Here is a 21,217-nt window from a genome sequence, read left to right as displayed (position 1 = left end):
ATCTTTTTTCCAAACATTTTCTCCCTTTATATATTTTCCCTTTAATATCTGGTGCTACCAGCAAACCAGTTATTCAAACTTTAACTCATACAATTACCATAAGAAGAAATCTGACCATACATTTTCTTTAGTGGATTTTCCTCAACTTAAGCAGAGATCAAACCCCTTACAATGAATCACTACCTAATATTTAATTCCTTACCCTCAATGTTTGTCCCTGCCTTCCTGCCACATAAAAACACATGTACATACACACAAGCACACAAATCAGGTCAAGCATTTGCTCTAAACTACAGCCACAGAGCCAAAAGTGATTTCACCACAATCTTACCTGTGCCCTAAGAGAACTAGAATTTTAATGTTAGGTCTGCTTTTGGGGGGATAATTAATTCTAGATTAATAGGTCAAGCATATTTGATCATTTACTAAATATAAGTTAAAGTCAGATTAAATTGCAAAAATAAATAAATAAATAAAAATAAAAGACAAAAGGTAAAAAATTCTGAATCTGAATATAGAGAGTCAGGTTTCAAATGCCAGCTGTGTGTGTGGTGGGACTGCAGGAAAGCTGCTTTGCTTCTCTGCATCCTAAACCCTTTATTTATTCCTCAGAGGCCTAAACATTTATTTAGAAAAGGCAGAGTTAAAGAGAAGATATATAAATATTTTATGTCCTTAGTAATCAAAAAACAGAAATCACTTAGATATGTAGTAGACCTGACTCTTGCCTACACACCTGTTCATCTAATTTACTAATCTTTCTCTAATTCTCTGTTCAGCACTGCGTAATCTGCTGTTAAAATCCATCTATTTGCCCTGGCTGGTTGGCTCAGTTGTAGAGTATAAGTTATATGGAAGTCCTGCTTTCAATTCCCAGCCAGGGCACACAGGAGAAGAACCAAGCCCACCTGCTTCTCCACCTCTCTTCCTTTTGCTTCTATCTATCTATCTATCTATCTATCTATCTATCTATCTATCTATCTATCTAATCTTTTCCTCCTCTCCTGCAGCCAGGGCTCCACTGGAGAGAGTTGGCCGGGGGCACTGAGGATGGCTCCATGGCCTCCACATCAGGCACTAATAAAATGGCTCTAGTTGCAAAGCAGTAAGGGCCCCAGATGGGTAGAGCATCGAGCCCTAGTGGGCTGGCCAGGTGGATCCCAGTTGGGGCGCATGCAGCAGTCTGTCTCTGCCTCCCCTCCTCTCATTGAAAAAAAATCCATCCATTTAATTTTTAATTTAAAGAAAAATTTTTTATTAAATGTGTTTACATAGATTCTAGTGTTGCCCTGAATGCATCCCTTCTCCCCCTTATTCCCTTCAACATCTCCCTTGCTGCCCTCCCAACAGCGCCCTCCCCCTTCCCTTCAGGTTTATCCCATCCTATCATCTCCTTTCCCTCTGTCCTCCTTTCCTTTGGTCCCTTCGATCCCTCCTCTGTCTCTACTAATATTTAACACAGGAGGTAAGAGCATAAATGGAGTAAAGACAGCCTCTTTAACAAATGGTGTTGGGAAAATTGGAGAGCTACCTGCAGAAAAATGAAACTAGACCACCAACTTACACCATTCACAAAAATAATCTCAAAATGGATAAAAGACTTAAATGTAAGCCATGAAACCATAAGCATCTTAGAAGAAAATATAGACAGTAAGATCTCCGACATCTCTCTCAGCAATATATTTGCTGATTTATCTCCACGGGCAAGTGAAATAAAAGACAGGATAAACAAATTGGACTATATCAAACTAAAAAGCTTTTGCACAGCTAAAGAGAATAAGAACAGAATAAAAAGACAAACTACACAATGGGAGAACATATTTGACAATACATCTGATAAGGGGTTAATAACCAAAATTTATAAAGAACTTGTAAAGCTCAACACCAGGAAGATAAACAATCCAATCAAAAAATGGGTAAAAGAAATGAATAGACACTTCTCCAAAGAGGACATACAGATGGCCAATAGGCATATGAAAAAATGCTCAACATTACTAATCATTAGAGAAATGCAAATTAAAACCACAATGAGATATCACCTCATACTAGTCAGAATGGCACTCATCAAAAAAACAACATAGAATAAGTGCTGGCGAGGATGTGGAGAAAAGGGAACCCTCCTGCACTGCTGGTGGGAATGCAGACTGGTGCAGCCTCTGTGGAAAACAGTATGGAGATTCCTCAGAAAATTAAAAATGGAACTGCCTTTTGACCCAGCTATACCACTGTTAGGAATATACCCCAAGAACACCATAGCACTGTTTCAAAAGGAGAAATGCACCCCCATGTGTATAGCAGCATTGTTCACAATAGCGAAGATCTGGAAACAGTCCAAGTGTCCGTCAGTGGACGAGTGGATTAAAAAGCAATGGTACATATACACAATGGAATACTATGGGGCCATGAAAAGGAAGGAAATATTACCTTTTGCAACAACATGGATGGACCTGGAAACTATTATGTTAAGTGAAATGAGCCAGGCAGAGAAAGAAAATAAGAACTGAGGAATGGAATAAAGAAAAAATTTGAAAGAAAAATGAAGTAATCAAGTGACATCTTAAGGTGTTATTTGGACAATCACAGCGCATACCATGGAAACCTTTCCATATAACCAGGACTATCTTCCCAATGCATGTGATAGATTATATTAATGTTCCCAATTTTTACCAGCTTTTTTTTTATAATTTTATTTTTTTAATGGGGCGACATCAATAAATCAGGATACATATATTCAAAGATAACAAGTCCAGGTTATCTTGTCTTTCAATTATGTTGCATACCCATCACCCAAAGTCAGATTGTCCTCTACCAGCTCTCTTTTTAAGAGGAATAGAATTCCCACCCTCTTGACATCTGGCATGGGTTTATGACACACTTTGTTCAATGAAGTGTGAGCAGAAGTAACATTTATCATCTTTCTGTGCAAACTTTAAGAGCCATCAAGTGATCTCACTAATGCACATGTATTATTAGAGCAACATGCCCCAGGAGGATCTGATCCCTCACCTGGATCTGAGAAGTGGAAACAGCATGAAGCACAAATGTAGCAAACACAGGTAAGTTGCAATGCAAGTGAGAACTAAACCTTTATATATTCGTGTATCACTAAGATCCGGAGGTTGCTCATGACTGCAGGATCACCTAAGAAATGCTCTCTCACAGTCTCTACCTTTCCTCCAGAGGGATCTTCTCATTCGCTTACCCACACTTCAAAGATTTTTTTCTCCTCTGGTTCCGTTCTTAACGAAATAAAATGCAGTAATATTGTAGGCATTTAGACAGGCATGAACAGAGCAAAAATGATGGGCCTGTTGCAGAAGGTCACCAAAGCAGGGACAAATAGGCCATGCCTTAGTCGTGTTTCAGCTCCAGGCCCAGAAAAGCAGCAGAATCAGACAAGTGACTCCATGGCTAACCTTAGAACCCCTGCCTTAGTGCTGACAGATCAATGGAGACCGTGACCCTGACAGGACACACTTGGAAAGCTGATGAATATTCTATTCAGATCCTCCCCTGGGGCCTCCCTTAAAATCTCCACCCTTAAAAACCCTTAGGATGAAGTACCAAAGAACCCAGCATGCTCTCCCTCTGGGCGCTCTAGGAGGGAGCGTGCCCTGGCCTTCTGTTCCCCCAACCTGTCTTCTCCTCTGACCTCCAAGTGTGTTTCTCTCTTTCTCTTAAGCCCCTCTTCTTTTGCCTCTGTAACTTGTTTTCTGAGCTCATTTCTTCTACCTCTGTGACTGTCTAAATAAAGTTTCTCTAATATTTTGAGTCTTGGCTCTGCCTTCTTTCCTAGCTAGAATCAAGTACTGAGGCTGCTGAACCAACGTACAGTCTGACCCCACCATCTGACACCTGGTGCCATTTTTCATTCTTGCTGCCGCCAACAATATTAGCAACTACTAGTTTTGGTCACCCTTCAGAAAACAATGTTCCTTTTGTCTTCTTCAAAAACATATGTTTAACATAAAGGCAAATGTTATGATTTGTATCATTCTATCTTTTCCAAAAATAAAATAACCACTAAGAGATTTTAACAAACGTCCTATATAATCATCAAGTATCATCATCATTTCTCTCTTCTCCTCTCCTTTACACCCGACAACAATTAATTATGAATAGCATAGTTACGTGTCAGGCACTATGTCACTATGTTTGATAAAGAGGACTCAGTGTTGAAGAAAATACAGTCATTGCCTATGTATGTCCTCATGGATCTTCCCATTTTTTGAGGGAGACATATATCAGTCAAATATTTACACATAATAGAAGAATTAGATTTAACTGGTCAGTCAGCGAAAGCTACCCAGAACTAACTCCTAAACTTTAGTCTTAAGGATAAGTAGTAGTCAAGTGGGTATAGGGAAAGAAAAAACATTATAGGAAATGGAACTAGCATAAAAATGCCATATGCTCTGGAAAGAAAGTGTGACAAGTAGGAAAATTTCAATGAAGGCCAGTGTATTTGAATCATTTAAATAAGGATTAACCAGGTGTGATATGACTGCAGAGGCAGGTACACCTGCCTATTCAGATACTTTGTAGGATACATTAACAAGGGATTTTTGTCTCTTTCTGCAGCTAAAATTAATGTGGGTATGGAGAGAAACTGATCATACTTATAATTAAAACTAAAGCAAAAAAATGTACTTCCCACAATGTAGATAATAGGTTAGGAAGGGGGCATAGAGACTATATGTAAACCAGCTTGAAAAGGCACTGTCAATTCATGCCAGACATGATGAGAGCTTATACCAGGGGCCAGGTGGAGCAGGAAAAAAGCAAATAGATTTTAAAAAATATTTAGTATGTGAAATATTTCTTGTTAAAATCTTAAATGTGAATGTTGAAATAGGGGAGTCAAAAGCACTTGTAGGTTTATGAGCTAAGAAAAGTAATTTAGTAGTTGCAGGGAAGGATTCAGGGTTGACTGAAAGAAACCCTAAACTTCATTAGACATATTATAATTTTAAAGTATCTTTGATTATAAGATGATAGATCTAAAGGAATGATATGACTGAATGTAAAATCCATATAAAGATCATTCTTTTTCACTATTTTGGTTTTTCTAAAGGGGTTCAGAGTGATTAAAGAGCAGTATTTGAAACAGAAACAAAATGTAAGTTAATGATAAACACAAAAACCACCAAAGCACTGCGAAAACACAAAATAAAGAGGTTTATTATATTTAACATATCTGATACATTATATAAGAATAAACATTATATTGGGATAATTACCTGTCTTTGATTGAACTTCTTATGGTTTCCATATCTTTCTCAATTCTTTTATTTTCTTCCTTCAATTGAGTAGATGCTAGTGAAAGATCTGAAAAATCTTTTGTGATATTAGAAAGATCAATCTCCCATAATTTTTTCTTTAAGAAAAAAATAAAAGGAACATTTATACATGTTAATGTATCTCAAAAAGAAATAATATATAAAATAATGAAATTACATTAGTTGCATAATTTAATGTTTTGAAATAAAGAGTGAAAATCTAATGGAAAGTAGAGAAAGGTCAACTTACTGTAAGATAAAACTCATTAAATGCTTCCAGATAGATATTTTGATCATGTTCTTTCTTTGAGACTAGTTTATCATAAACTCTTTTCAAATCATTTAGCTAAGAAAAATATAGACAAAAATAAATAAATTGTGATAAATTGCATTATTTTATAAAATAAGAACTAGATATTTCATTTTATGCAGCTATCAGAAGTTAATAAATATTGATTAAAATAGTGTAAATAATACCATAGACTGTTTTTATTTATGAAATTGATATGATTCAGAATAAAATAGAGCAAATCAAGTCTAACAGTGCTCAAATGAATAACTGATTGTGATAAAATAGAATGTGTTTAGTTATGTTGTAAGAATTGATAAAAATTAGTAAATTTAAGTCATAATTTGTCACATCAACAAATTAAAGGAGAAAATAACATGAATATGGCTAACACCTCACAAAATAATCATGTGATTCTTTCATTATATAGTTTCCATAATTTTAAAACTAGAACAAGGAAAAGCTACCCAACTATAATATAAAGAACCAACAGCAAATATAAAAATAAATCATAAAATGTTAAATGCATGCCCACTGAATGAAAGAATGAGAATGGATTATCTTTTAGCAACACTATTATGAATCATCTTTTGTGAAAGTTTAGCTAAATGCAATTGGATAATGAAACCAAATGTTACTATTATTATATTGAATGTGAATGGGTAATGTTTTCAAATTTAGATTATATTATTGAATATCTAGGAAAACAGAAGAGTCTATCTAAAACTACCTTAAATCTTTTTGTTAAAAGGCCATATATAAACATAAGAAAAATAATAGCTTGTATTTATAAAAGGAATACTCTACTAAAAAACTTAGTAAGAATACAAAGTTTTGTTAAAAATAAAATATTTGGGAATAAATCCAACACCAAAGGGAGCACTTATACAAGCAAACAAAAATTCTTATTAAAAAGTTTAAATCAATACCCACCTAAAAGAATGGCATGCCAACAAAGGTTTAATAAAATACAATGTCAATTATCTCAAAATTAATATAAAGCATAATAAAAGAAGTATTCTCTTTTAAACTGCATGAAATGAAGATAGCATGGAAGGCTAGCCAAAAGGTACATGAGAAATAAGAATAATAGTGGAAACTTGCTATCAGATACTGAAAACATTGTATAATAAATATCATTAGAATAGAGCACTATTTATTTTTTTTGCATTATAATAAAGATCGAGGGAAATACCAGAGCCCAAAAATAGATATGAACTAATATTTTTTAAAATGGTACTTGAATTCAGTGAGAGAGAAATCATTTACTTTAAATAATGTGACTGGAATAATGTAGAATATCTTTTTATTTTTTTTAAATTGGTCCATCTAGTTCACATCTAACTCACATTATAACATCACCACCAACAAAAAACCCACATATATAAATACATACACACACACAAAACACGTAGACACAGACAACAGTGTGATGATAGCCAGAAGGAAGGGTAAGTGGATGTGGGCAAAGGGAGAGAAAATAAATTCAATTAAAAAAATTAAAATAATAAATTTCAGATAAATAAAAATCTAAATGCAAACACAAAACAATGCAAATTAATCAATATAAGTTCATTTTTATAATCTTGTGCTAAAGGAGAATGTCTCCTTGATAAGTAAACCAAGAAGATCTGTTGACATGTTTGACAGTGTATTTTACAATAAATAAGATTAAAGAAAAATAAGACTTGAAAAATGTGAAATAAAAAGCCCAACATTCCAAGATACAGTCCTGATGAAGGGCACCAGTAAAAATGGCAGACTAAGAACACTGAAAACTCTCCTCCATAAAGTTAATGAGAAAACTGACAAAAGGAAACTGTCAAAACTAACTTTTTCAGAACTATGGAGAATAACTGAATGCTTTCAGAAATCTGAGGTGCATTTATTCAAGAAATACAGCTTAATATTAATAAGAAGTATGAGTTTGCAGAGCTTTAACTTGTACTAATCCCATCCCTCCCTCCTCTTTGGTCCTTGGTAGCCTGGAAGAATAACATTCCACATTTGTGGAGAGCACCAGCAAGCAGTCAGGCAACCACCAAAAGTAGTAGATCAGGATTGGAATGCCTTCAAAGCTTCATTCTATATGAATATCATTATTTGGCCCACCTGGTTTATTTTTTATTTTTTGAAGACTATACATGCAAGGGCATCTGTATTTGACAAATACAAAGTTCACCCAATACAAAAAGTGTCCCCCAAAATGTTTTTCCTATGGCATAATTGTCACACACACAAAATACATCACAGGCACTTGATTAAGTTTGTTGCCACTTTTGTGGATTACAACTGGGGTAAACAATAGACTAACCAACAAACTTAAAAACAAAAGCTTTGGAAGAGAATGAGATGTCTATATGGGCTTTGTAAAGCTCCAACCTATTCCTGGGAATCTAGAAGGTTGCTGCATGCACAGAGATGTATAAAAGCCCAGGGTTTTCCATATGCTCTGATGACATCTGAGATTCCCTTTAAGTTCTCACCTCTGGCTGACACTGAGACTCTATGAAAGCCGAAAGTGAAAACCAAGGCAGAATTGACAACTGCCTGGTGATTGTTGAGGAAGTGCCTAAAGGAGAACACCAAGACCCTTTGCAATGACCAGATTTATTGTTCTAGACTTTTAAGGATAATTGTCCAATCATTAATGGACCACTGAGATAACTGAGAAGAAACTTTAGTGGTTGCACATGACAAAGAAAACAGACTTTACAGAATTCATTCATAAATATCATTAAACGCACAAGTAACAACTCCAACAAACAGAAAACAGAAACAAACTCAGGGCACGAATGAGAATCTTATTCCCAGAGTTACTTAAAATGTCCAGTTTTTAATAAAAATATGAAACACGTATAGAAACAAGAAAGATGGACCATATGGAAGAAAATATCACGCAATAAAAACAGTGAAAGAAGAAGCTAAGATGTTGAGTTTATTAGTCCAATCGGCTATTTTAAATTTGTGCCAAAAGCTAAAGGTAAATATCTAAGGAACTAAAGGAAATCATTAACATTTAGAAAATATAGGCCCTGGCTGGTTGGCTCAATGGTAGAGTGTCGGCCTGGCGTGCAGGGGACCCAGGTTCAATTCCCGGCCAGGGCACATAGGAGAAGTACCCATTTGCTTCTCCACCACTCCTCCTTCCTCTCTGTCTCTCTCTTCCCCTCCCGCAGCCAAGGCTCCATTGGAGCAAAGATGGCCCGGGCACTGGGGATGGCTCCTTGGCCTCTGCCCCCAGGTGCTAGAGTGGCTCTGGTCGCAGCAGAGCGACGCCCCGGAGGGGCAGAGCATCGCCCCTGGTGGATCCCGGTCGTGCCGGGTGGATCCCGGTCGGGCGCATGTGGGAGTCTGTCTGTCTCTCCCCGTTTCCAGCTTCAGAAAAATAAAAAAAATAAAAAATAAAAAAAAAAGAAAATATAAACAAAGAGATAGCAAAAGAGAAATAACATTTTACATACAAAGGATCTTCATAAGATTAATACATGCTTCATCATCCAAAAGCATGGGGCCAGGAGGTAGATGCTAACATATTTAAAGTACTGAGAAAAAGGAACCCAGAACCCTGCATCATGTAAAGCTGTCACTTAAAAATAAAGGAGATATTATGACACTGTCATATAATCAAAAGCAGAAAATCTGTCAGTAGGAGATCTATCCTATAAGAAATACTAAAGGGAATCCTTCAGGCTGAGAAAAAGAACACTAGGCAGGAACTTGAATATACAAGATAATGAGAGAATCAGCAAACATAATTACATAGGCAAATATCAAAGTGGCATAAATATATTATTATTTTGTAACATTTTCTTTTTTACCTGATTTAAAAGACAACATAAAGTAGTAATTATAAATTTCTGTTGATACATACATATGTATAAGAATGTAATTTGTACAATACGAACACAAACAAATGGGGAAAGGCTGGGCACTATAGTATAGAAGAGTCAAGTTTCTGTATACTCTTAACATTAAAAGTAAATACTAAGCACTATTAAAATTAAATTAGTATTAGTCCAAAATAGATTGTTTATGGTACTATTTTTTTTAATTTTTTTTTAAAATTTATTCACTTTAGAGAGGAGAGGGAGAGACAGAGAAAGAGAGAGAGAGGACAGAGAGAGAGAGAAGGGGGGAGGAGCTGGAAGCATCAACTCCCATATGTGCCTTGACCAGGCAAGCCCAGGGTTTCGAACCGGCGACCTCAGCATTTCCAGGTCGACACTTTTACTGCGCCACCACAGGTCAGGCTATGGTACTATTTTTAATCTCAGGGAACTATTATGAAAATAATTTTTAAATACATAGTAAGATAAATGACAAGGCAATTGAAATGGTACACTAAGAAATATCTACTTAATGCACAATAAAGGTAGTAATGAAGTAATAGAATATAAGACAGAAAACAAAGAGCAAAATGACAGACATATATCCCATTTGTCAATAATTATATTAAATATAAATGGATTAAACACTTTAATCAATGTATAGAAATTGACAAAATAAATTATTTTTATTAAATGAGCTTGTCATATAGCATGGATAAACCTGAGGAGCATTATGCTAAATGAAATAAGCCAGTCAGAAAAAGACAAGTACCCTAAGATTCACATGTGGAATCTAATGAACAAAATAAATTAACAAACAAAATAGAACCAGACTCACAGAGAACAGACTGACAGCTATCAAAGGAGGGGGAGGTTGTAGGGCTGAATGAAAAAGGTGAACAAATTAGGCAAAAACAAAAAACAAACAAAAACTCATAGACACAGAAAATAAAGTGGTGATTACCAGAATGTCAGAGTGGTGGAGAGATAATAAAGAAATGACCATCATTTACTTTCTACAAGACACATTTTAGATTCAAAAACACAAATATGTTGTAAGTAAAAGGTTGTAAATAGATATAGTATGAAAATTATAGCCAAGGAGAGCTAGAGTAGTTATATTAATATCATATAAAATATGCTTTTGAATAAAAATTGTTATTAGAGACATTTTATAATGACATGAGTCAATCAAGAAGATATAATTATCATATAAACATAGATGCATCAAACAACAAAGCCTCAAAATATATGAAGTAGAAAACTGACAGATTTGAAAAGATATATAGGCAATTCAGAAATATAGTCTTCAATATACACTTTAAATAATGGAAAAGGCTAGACAGAACATTAACAAGGAAATGAACTTGAAAAACACTAACAACAAGACCTAACAAACATTTATACAGCACTCCTTCCATCAAGAGCAGGATAGTATTTTTTTTTTCTTAAGTGCACACAGAGCATTCTTCAGGAAAGATCTTATGTTAAACTATAAAACAAGTCATACTAAGTTTTAAAAGGCTGAAATAATGCAAAGTATATTCTCTATCCAAACAGGAATAAGATTAGAAAACAATAACAAAAGCCCACTATTATTCAAAGATATTTTAATGCATTTCTTATAGTGATAGATAAGTCAGAAAATAAATCAGAAATATAAAAGGTTTAAATAACACAATAGTCACAGATCAAATCATTTGCAATAAATGATTTTTTTTTACTTAGAGATAAAAAAATATTTCTAAGCAAGTTCAGAAAAGTAAAAAGTTCGAAAAGCATGTAACTTCTCTTAAATTAAAATTTCATTCATTAGAAGTTATCATAAAAATGAAAATGACTGGGTGAAAATATTTTTAAGATATGTAACTTTAAACTATTTAGTATCCATAATATACAACAAATTCTTACAAATCAATAAAAAATAAACAATCATTCAATGTACAGAGGAAAAATCATTAGCAGGTTCTACATGGAAAAGGAAATACAAATGACCTTTCAAAAGCCATTAAAATATGCTCAGGTCATTAATAATTAAGGATTTATTTTTTAGAAATGAGGTACAATTAAAGAAACATGATAGAAAGTGGCAAAAAGGACACAGTTATTTATAACTCTAGTAGGAATGCAAATTGGTACAGGAATATGTATTTTACTTTTAAGATACTATCATTTATTTTACCCTTTTATATTATACTTTCCTTTTACTAGAGTGAATGATGTGGCAGAAAAGAAAACACAAGAAAGATGAGTCATAGGGAAGGTCAGAGTGATACCAAGCATGACAGGACTCAATCCACAATTCTTGGTTTACAGCTGAAGGTAACCACCAGCCAGGGGATGCGGACAGTCTCTAAAAACATAGAATGATCCTAGGTTGACAATCACTAAGGAAAAAGATTTAGAACTGAGGTTCTAAATCTACAGGGGCTGTTTAATGCCAAAACTGAATGAGCCTGAAAGCACATTCATCCTGGAGCCTCCGCAGGGCTGCTGATACCTTGAGTTCAGTCTTGGAAACTCTGGACAGAGGAACCAGCTAAGCCATGACATATGATAATAAGCAGGTGCTGTTTTAAGCTGGTGATTTGATATGCAGCTATAGAAAACCAACAGACACAGAAAATTGGCCAACTGCTACTCAATTATTGACAGAGAATAACTTTTAATAGCCATGGTTCTAAACTAAAATCAGCATTCTTTATTTTTTAACATGAAAACTCACTGTTTTTGACAAAGCATCTAATTCATCTTTTGATGTCTTCGTTTCCTTCAATACATCAGTCATGGCCTCTTCATTCTTCACAATGCTAATATTAACATTCTGAATTAACGTACTATAGTGTCTGTCTAGAGTGCCAAGTGAGTCTATCTCTTTCCTAAGGGGGAAAAAAACAGTGATTTTATCTACATTGAAAGAAAAATTATATTTAAAATTAGGTATATTTAAATTAGCTTCTTACTTAATAGAAAGCAATGAAATTCATGTAGTCCTGAAAATTCTCCCATCCCAAAGCAACTACTAAAACGTACCCCTTAGATATCAAAAGTTAAACAATGAGAAAAATAATCACTAGTAGTATTTGTTTCCAATGTAAAAGAATTAAGAGAAAAGTGATTTGTAAATTATTTGAAATAAGTCACCTTTTGATTTGATTTCAGGTGAGAGACCTTTGATTCAGAGATTGGACAGTACAGAGAGAAGAAAGAAAAAAAAAAAAAAGAAAAAAAAAAAGACGTAAAAGTGAAAAGGCCACACAGTCCTATAGGTAAAACAGAGGAAACTGAAACTGCAGTTTAGGATAAGAGGCTTATTTTAAAGAGGTAAAAACCAAAAGGTTCTTTGTTCCTAAGTGACCTTCCACAAATAAAAGCTAGTGTTAATACTTTATCTTATCTGGTAGGTAGAAAACACATTCCAAATATGAAAGTCTCCTTAGAAAATGTTAGTATAGTTTAATATATGAAAAGGTACAGTAAGAAAATGACAAAGTTATCAATTTCATAAGATATCAGCAACCCTAGTGTTTTTTAGACATTATAAACAAGTTAACTGGGAGATTTATTTGAAACCCACACAAGAGATCAAAGAGTAAATCTCTTATGGTAATAAAGCCTTACAAACTAATACGAAATAGAAAAAAAAATACAGAGTAGAAAAATGAGCAAAGAAAGTAAGAGAATAAATACCAGTGGCCAATAAATATATAGTGTTCTTACTAAATTATCCCAGGATCTTTTGCACTAATCCTGATATTAGGAATACAATCAAATAAAGCTGAAAGATAAAAAATCATCACAGAAATGGAAATTAAAACAACAAATAAACAGGCCAGAATATTCTTCTCTACCCTTCCAGGTATCAAGAGTACAGGTTGCCCTACCAGAATTCCAGAAGCCAGGCAGATATATGAGGTAGGGAAGCCTCAGCATTCAAAATGTGCAAGTTTGCTTAAATTTCCTTCCTTGAAATTAATTCTTCTTCTCTCAACTGCATTTATTTTCCCCAGTCCCGATAAGAAACTATAGACTTTGAGTAAGTAGATAATTGTGCAAGACACCATGTATTATTTTAATTGTCTTTTATCCCTATATCCTGAAGAAGTTGGTGCCACCAATTCCTCCGCCTTTTAAAGACTTTTCAGTGTAAAAGTATGCTACTAGGTTTGCCCCGACTGGTAGTTCAGATTTAATCATTCTTATATCTTCTAAATCAGAATAGATTTAGAAGAATAAAATAGGAGCAAACACTCTACCTATTGTTAAAGTTTCGATAAAAAAGAGAAATCAATACACGAAAGACTATACAGAGTGTGGTAAAAGTAGGTTTACTAGTTGTTCTCATGGAAATAATATAATAATTAATAAATAATAATCCAAGAATAAACTGTATTTTGCATAATCACAACTGCTGTGAGTTTCAATTCAAGAACTGGAATTTAAGAATAGGTAAAACTAACTATGGCAGTAGGAATCAGAATGGAAATGACCTCTTTGGAGGTGGGAGCAGTGGTATGGACGGGAAGACAAATTTCTAGTATGTTGGAAAGTTCCTATATCTTAACTTGGAAGAATTTAAGTGAGGAAAAAATCAACAAAAAAGTTCTATTGTATAATATATGATGGTGAATATAGAAATTAATAAAATGTCCCTTCCCATTTATTTAAATATTGGTTATAAAAACCATCAACTAATTTTTATACTCAAAATGGAGAAGATAAAATCTTTGAAAATGTTATAAGATGAAGATTGTTGCATTTTTAATATGGGCCAAAATATTATTTTCCAGATAGAAGAATGATGTGTTGAATATGTATGCATAAATATATATACAGAGATAGAGAGGTAAATGATTAAAGTAAACATATAGAAAAACAATTGATAAAATTGAGTGGGACACTTGAGTCCATGTTAAAACAATAAATTAAAATTTTTAATTAAACAATAAAAGAAAATAAAAAGAAAAACAATTAATAGCTTCACGGTATACAAAACAGAGTATGAAAACAGAGGGCATTGTGGTCTCACGTTTTCATCCATTCCTGTATCCACTTCCTTTGCCATGTAACTTTGTAGGGTTCTCTAACTCTGACATTGAGTTTAGCCATTAGACTTGCAATTGTCTTTTGGATTTTAGCAAATACAATGCAAGGAGAGCCTTATAAAATTCATGTGTGTTTGTGTTTGCTTGTTTTATTCTTTTATGACCATGAGAATATTTCTAACAGATTGGAAAAACAGAGAATACTATAACCAAATCTGTCCAGTTGTCTCAGCTAAGGGTATCCTACATGAGCAGCAAGCCAGCCAAACCTCACAATAATAATAAGTTGATTAAAGGGAAGTAAATATATCTATTAAAAATAATAAACATATTTACATAAAAGCACAGAAATCAGTTACATGTGACATGGAATAATCAACCCAAAATAAAATCAAACAGAATTTAACTAAAGGAATCAAACAAGATCTTGCCAGTAAAATTCTATTCAGGAGGAATCTTTTGGAACATCAATATAAAATAAAAATATAGTTTTAGAAATAAAATAATAAAGAAATTAAAATAATGTGTATATACATACATATGTAGTATATGAATTTATACACACATAGATTAACATATGTAAAGATACATATTTTAATTTATATATAAAATTAATAAGATAATATGGGTAATTTAGATTCCATCTTTTCTCTGTATATAAATTTTTATACAGGAATATAAATTACATATTTAATTAATATTTTACTTCCAAATGATGTAGATAGGATTTGTGAAAAATTCTTACCTGCAGGTTTCTACGCATGCTTTATCATTAAGAAGATCGTTTTCCATTTCTTCTCTAAGTTGTTTAGCTCTCAGTTTGGTATTTTCATTGTTTTCTATAGTTTTTACAAGTTCTTCATGAACTTGTTTGTATTGCTCCATTACCTAGAAATAAAAAAATATTTTGCTTATATAGGTACTTAATGACTAAAGAATCAGACAAGAGAAGATCAGAAAAAAGACTTAGAGTTATTTTTATTTAAATAAAAAGTTCTTTATAATAATTTTCTTCCCATTTTTAGTCTATTGTTTAGCACAGTAGTGTTTAGAGTTTCGTTTACTCAAAAGTTTACTGAAAGGCATCAATACTAGAGATGTACAAAAGTTATTGAAAAGAACATCAATAGTTCAGTTAATAGGACCAAAATAAAATCATTATATTTTCTGCCACAAAAAACTGCTACCTTTTACTTTTGTTATTGTCTAATACTTTATTGTAGAAAAATTAGAAAACACAGATAAAAAGTAAATTAACCTGTTCTACATTCTCATTCAGGAACAACAATTATTTTATAATGTATCCAAAATATTCCCTTTTTATTGGTTTTATTAATTAATAGCATATATATTTTCCCTTTCTCTGCACTTCTCCCTTCTCTGTTAAACTAAGGAGGATGGGTAATTGTAGGGGTCATATTTGGAACTAACGGTTTAGGTATCCTGTTGAAAAGTGAGATGGAGAGGTGTAAGAGAAGGCACTAAGGAGTAAGCAGTCCTTTCTTCAGGGGATCAAATATTACGCCACTATGAAGCAGTTGCCTCCTGGAAAAGTAATGTCTCATTATTTTTTAGACTAGCACAGATAATAGTAACTGCTACAAGATTTTCCTATAGGCACAATGATGCAAGGGTATAAGCATATTAGTGGAGAGCAAGGAGTATACCAGGATGATGGGCTAAGCAAACAAAAGCTCAAGAAAAATAATAGAATTCCTGATATCAAAGGAAGAAGAGAAATAAATAATATCCTAAATACAATTTGTCAATGCCTTTAGATGAGCCAGTTTGTAGGCATTGCTAGGGTTGTAGTCTCAGTGTTGGGGGTTGGGGTGACATCATATGATTCAAATTCATTTCCAAGGTAAGTTTTTGGGCTGGGTCAGTGTGGAACTCGTATATCCTTTCAGATGGATCCTCATTCAAGTTGATGTAGATAATATTTTGTGGCATTATGATGTTATGAGGCTAAGTTGCTTGTAGAATATGAAGGCAGCTATGAGCCTTTACATTTCATTTGTAAGCATCTACAGTAAGTACTAAGGCTCAAGTACATGAGCTAAGGGTCTTGCATTATGCTAAGCAATTGGGTTACTTCTGTAGGCCAGGTCTCAAAACTGTGTCAAAACAGGAAAACAAAGCTATTGCACATTATATTACACTTCTTCCATGCCCTAGCAATCACTAATCTGCTTTCTGACTTAATGCATTGACCTATTCTAAATATTTTATCTAAGTGAATTCATATGTATACAATCTTTTGTATATGGCTTCTTTATCCAGAATAATGCTTTCAAAGTTTCCATGCTGTGACATGCAGCAGTACTTCATTTCTTTTTATGACTAAATTATATACCCTGGTATGAACATATCACATTTTGTTTATTAATCATTCACGAATTGATAGACATTGGGTTTGTTTCTACCTTATGAACAGTGCTGCTATGAACATTTACATACAAGCTTTTGTTGTGGGGGTATTTTAATATTGGTTTTCAATTCATTTGGTATACACTTAATGAAGAATTGCTAGAGAATATGGTATAGATCACATTTTTTTATCCCCTCATCTGTCAATGAACATGAAGATTGTTTTCTATCTTGTCTATCGAAAATCCTACTTTAATAAACATGGATGTGTATTTATTTTTAGAGTTAGTGTTTCATTTACTTCAGACAAACACCCAGAAGTGGAATTGCTGGATCATACATGCTGGTAGTTTAGAATTTGCTGAGGAAACTCCATACTGCTTTCCATAGCGGCTGTACATTCCTATGAACAAGGCACAAGGGGTTTTCTTTTCTCCATACCTTTGTCAACACTTGTTATTTCTCGTCCTTTTTTTTTTCAATCACTGTCATTTTTATTTCTGACATACAATATACAGGTCATCTAAAGAGGATTTACTTTTACCCTTGACTAAAGAGGAAAACTTGAATTGTCCACTAACGGGTTACAAATGACTGACACAGTGTTGCACATCGCATGGCTAAAAATGGTTTAACTTGCCTGTAACACACTGATTTCCTGTGAAATTCAGCTCACATTACCTGTGATCAGATAAGATTGTATCAGCAGTTTATAATCTGTTGCTTAGGCAAGACTCTTAAAACTAACTCAGTGCATATTGACTGCTCCGCCTCCATGCCTTAGGTTTCACTGTAGCACAATAACAATCAGTTTATTTATGTTTAATGCATGGCATCTGATAGCACTTCCCCACCATAGCAGTGCCAACACTGTTTAATCAAACAACAGGTTTGAAGGTACGTTGATATATCCTGTCTATGCCTGATACTTCTACAGCAGTCAACAGCCTGATCTTTGAAAATATCACCTTGCATAGTGTTATAATACAGTAACATTTTATCTTTTTAGTTTTTTTACTTAAAATTTTTTTATTTTTCAATTAGAGTTGATATACAATACTATATTACTTTCAAGTGTACAAGTAAATAGTTATTATAAAGCAAAGTGATCACCTCAATAAATCTAGTACCCATCTGACACCATATATAGTTCTTACAATATTATTGACTACAATCCTTATGCTGTACTTTACATTCCTATGACTATTCTTTAACTACCAATTTATACTTCTTAATCCTTCACCTTTTTCACCGGTGACATTCTCGAGCCATCAAAATGTATTTTGTATCCATCTGTAAGTTTCTGTACTGTATTTATTTTGATTTTTAGATTCCACATATAAGTGAAAACATATGGCATTTGTCTTCCTTTGTCTGACTTATTTCACTCAACACAATAGTACCTTCTACATTCAACCATGTTGTTGCAAATAGGAACATTTCATTATTTTTTATGTCCAAGTCATAAAACATTGTATATATGCACCACTTTTTCTTTATCCATTCACCTATGGGTGGACATTTAGGATGCTTCCATATCTTGGCTATTGTATAATAGATAATGCAGAAATAAACATATGGATGAATATGTCTTTTTGATTTAGTGTTTTGGGTTTCTTCAGATAAATACTCAAAATAGAATTGCTGGGTCCTTCTTTGTCTCTTTTTATATAGTCTTTGTTTTAAAGTCTATTTTGTCTGGTATATGTATTGGTACCCCAGCTTTTTGTTTGTTTGTTTGTTTATAATTTCATTAAATACTTTTTTCCATCCTTTTATTTTCAGTCTGTGGATATATTTTGATCCAAAGTGAGTCTCCTGTAGACTGCTTATGAAAGTCCTGTTTTGTTATTTATTCAGTCTCCATATGTCTTTAGATTGAAGTATTTAATTCATTTGCTTTTAAAGTAATTATATATAGCTATATATTAATTGACATTTTATTATTCATATTTTAAACTTTTATTTCTTCCTGTTCTTAAAGAAGACCCTGTAACATTTTTTGCAACACTGGTTTGGTGGTGATGAACTCTTTAGCTTTTTGTCTGGTGGCTGGTGGAGGCTTCAACATAGTCTGAAGTTGTCCACTGGGTACTCTGGCTCTGGGGCCTCATGCAAGGCGCAGACCAAGGTCAGCTTCCACTTGCGACCTGCCTGCGCCAACCAGCATGAGTTATGAAGTGATCTACGGATGGCTGCTACTTGTGCTGGGCTTGGAGGTGTCCAGACAAGGCCAAGCTGTGAACCAATGCTGGCTGCCACAAATGTCAGGCCTGGGGCCACTTACTAAGAGGCACAGGGTTTGCCGAGAACAGTTGCTGCTTGCTTGACAGATTTTAGGAAGGTCTTCAACATAAGCCAAGACAGGCTATTTGTATAGAAAATCTACTGGAAACAGCTTGGTGGGTGTGCCATTTGGGTAGGGTGGGAGCTCTCTAGGAATCACCAGGGCAAGGTGAATAGGTTTAGCCAGGTTGATGGAGGGTCAGACATGGTGCTTGCCTGCCAGCCCTGTGGTGAGAGAGCTTAGAAAAGGAACAATGACCTCTGTCAGAACTTCTGTCTTGGTAAAAAATGCCCTCTACTCTCATCTTTATGCCAGACAACTAACTCAGTTCCTTCCCATATGTCCTTGGTGCCTTTCGTGCTGCTGCTGAAGCTCAGAGTGAATTTGAGAAAGTCTGTGTGTAGGCCCTTTAATAAGGATGGTTGGGACTATAGCAGCCCTTCAACTCATTCAGCCACAATCCCCATTGGTTTTCACAGCCAGAAATTATGGAGATTATCTTCCTAGCACTAGAACCCTGAGCTGGGGGGCCTGGCATGGGACCCCTTGCTCCTCAGGGGTGACCTTCATGGCTGAGATATACCTCCCAATTTTTATCTGCTACCTGCGAGTATGAGAACAGCCTGCTCCGTGTTTCCGCCCCTCCTACCAGTCTCCATGTGACCTCTTCTTTATATCCTTAGTTATATAACTTCTGTTTCAGGTGCTTTTTTTTTTTAAGTGAGAAGTGGAGAGGCAGAGAATCCTGCATGTGCCTCGACTGGGATCCACCCAGCAAGACCCCTATGGGGTTATGCTCTGCCCATTTGGGGCTATTGTTCCATTGCTCAGCAACCAAGCTATTCTAGCAACTAAGGCAAGGCCATGGAGGCTATCCTCAGCGCCAGGGGTCAGTTTGCTCCAACCAAGCCACGGCTACAGGGAGGGATTAGAGAGATAGACAAGAGAGAGGGGAAGGGGTGGAGAAGCAGATGGTCACTTCTCCAGTGTGCCCTGACCGGGAATCGAAACCAGGATGCCCACACACTGGGCTAATGCTCTACAGCTGAGCCAACCAGCCAGGGCCTCAGGTGGTTCTAAATTATGGTTTTTCCAAAGTATAGTTGTAATTTTAATGTGGTTGTGGGAGGATTCAAGTATTACATTTACCTATGCCACCATCTCAACCAGAAACCCATTTTTGTTTTTAATGATATCCATTCTAACACGTGTTTATAAATTTTGTTACCTTTTCAGAAAACCAACTTTTAATTTTTTATTGTCTCTATTTTTTCTATTACATATTTTATCTCCATACTCTAATCTTCATCATTACCTTCCTTCTGCTTTTGAGTTTAGCTTGCTCCATTTTTCTAGTTTCATATATTAAAAGGTTAGGTTATTGATTAAATGTAAATGTCTACAGCTATTAATTTTTCCTAAGTATACTACCTTCACTGCATCCCATAAGTTTTCATGTACTGTATTTTGTTTTCATTTATCTCAGAGTATTTTGTCATTTCTCTAACTTCTTTTGACCCATTATTTGTGTAAGAGTGTGTTAATTCCCACATATTATTAAATTATCCAGTTTTCTTCTGTTATATCTAGTTCCATTTCACTACAATCAGAGAAGATAAATGGTATAAATTCAGTCTTCTTAAATTTATTAAGTAGTGGAAGTAGATGTCAGATTATAAAATTTCACAGGTATAGATTATTGTGAAATATGGGACTTATACCTCTTAAAAGTTTATGAGCATTTTTAATTTTGGTCATTAGTGACAGTTTAATGGTGACAAACAGGTCCCTAAAGTTAAGGAGGTCAAAGTCATGATGCCTTCACTGAGTATCATTACTTAATTTATCTTCCTACATTTAGGAATAATATCCAATATCCTCTAATTTTTTATAAAATTCTTTAAGAATAATTATTTATTTTTAAGGTCACATAGATCTAATAGCAGTTAACATCTCAGGTACCAGAGAGAATGCTTTTAGTGTTTGGGATACAGAAGCAAAATTAAAAATCATGATTAATTCAAAACTTAGTTTTATCAGAACACATTATGGTGCAAGATTTAAAAATCAAAAGACAAACTATAAATAACATTTTCTCTTCTCTACCCTACAACATA

At 34.2% G+C, this 21,217-nt stretch overlaps 1 protein-coding gene across 1 annotated transcript in view; it reads right to left on the bottom strand.

Annotated features, from left to right (window-relative positions):
• Window positions 1-21,217, bottom strand: part of CCDC178 (coiled-coil domain containing 178) — a 411,215-nt gene that overhangs the window by 319,381 nt on the left and 70,617 nt on the right. The window contains exons 8-11 of the mRNA XM_066246239.1: window positions 15,189-15,331; window positions 12,124-12,277; window positions 5,530-5,625; window positions 5,241-5,377 (exon numbers count right to left, since the gene is read on the bottom strand). Coding sequence (XP_066102336.1) covers window positions 5,241-5,377; window positions 5,530-5,625; window positions 12,124-12,277; window positions 15,189-15,331 — 530 coding nt within the window. The remainder of the gene's footprint in view (window positions 1-5,240; window positions 5,378-5,529; window positions 5,626-12,123; window positions 12,278-15,188; window positions 15,332-21,217) is intronic.

The sequence above is a fragment of the Saccopteryx bilineata genome, chromosome 11 (assembly GCF_036850765.1).
Source record: "Saccopteryx bilineata isolate mSacBil1 chromosome 11, mSacBil1_pri_phased_curated, whole genome shotgun sequence".
In the NCBI taxonomy this organism is placed as follows: Eukaryota; Metazoa; Chordata; class Mammalia; order Chiroptera; family Emballonuridae; genus Saccopteryx; species Saccopteryx bilineata.
The sequence above is the reverse complement of the archived record's forward strand: the minus strand, read 5'-3'. Positions and strand labels throughout refer to the sequence as shown.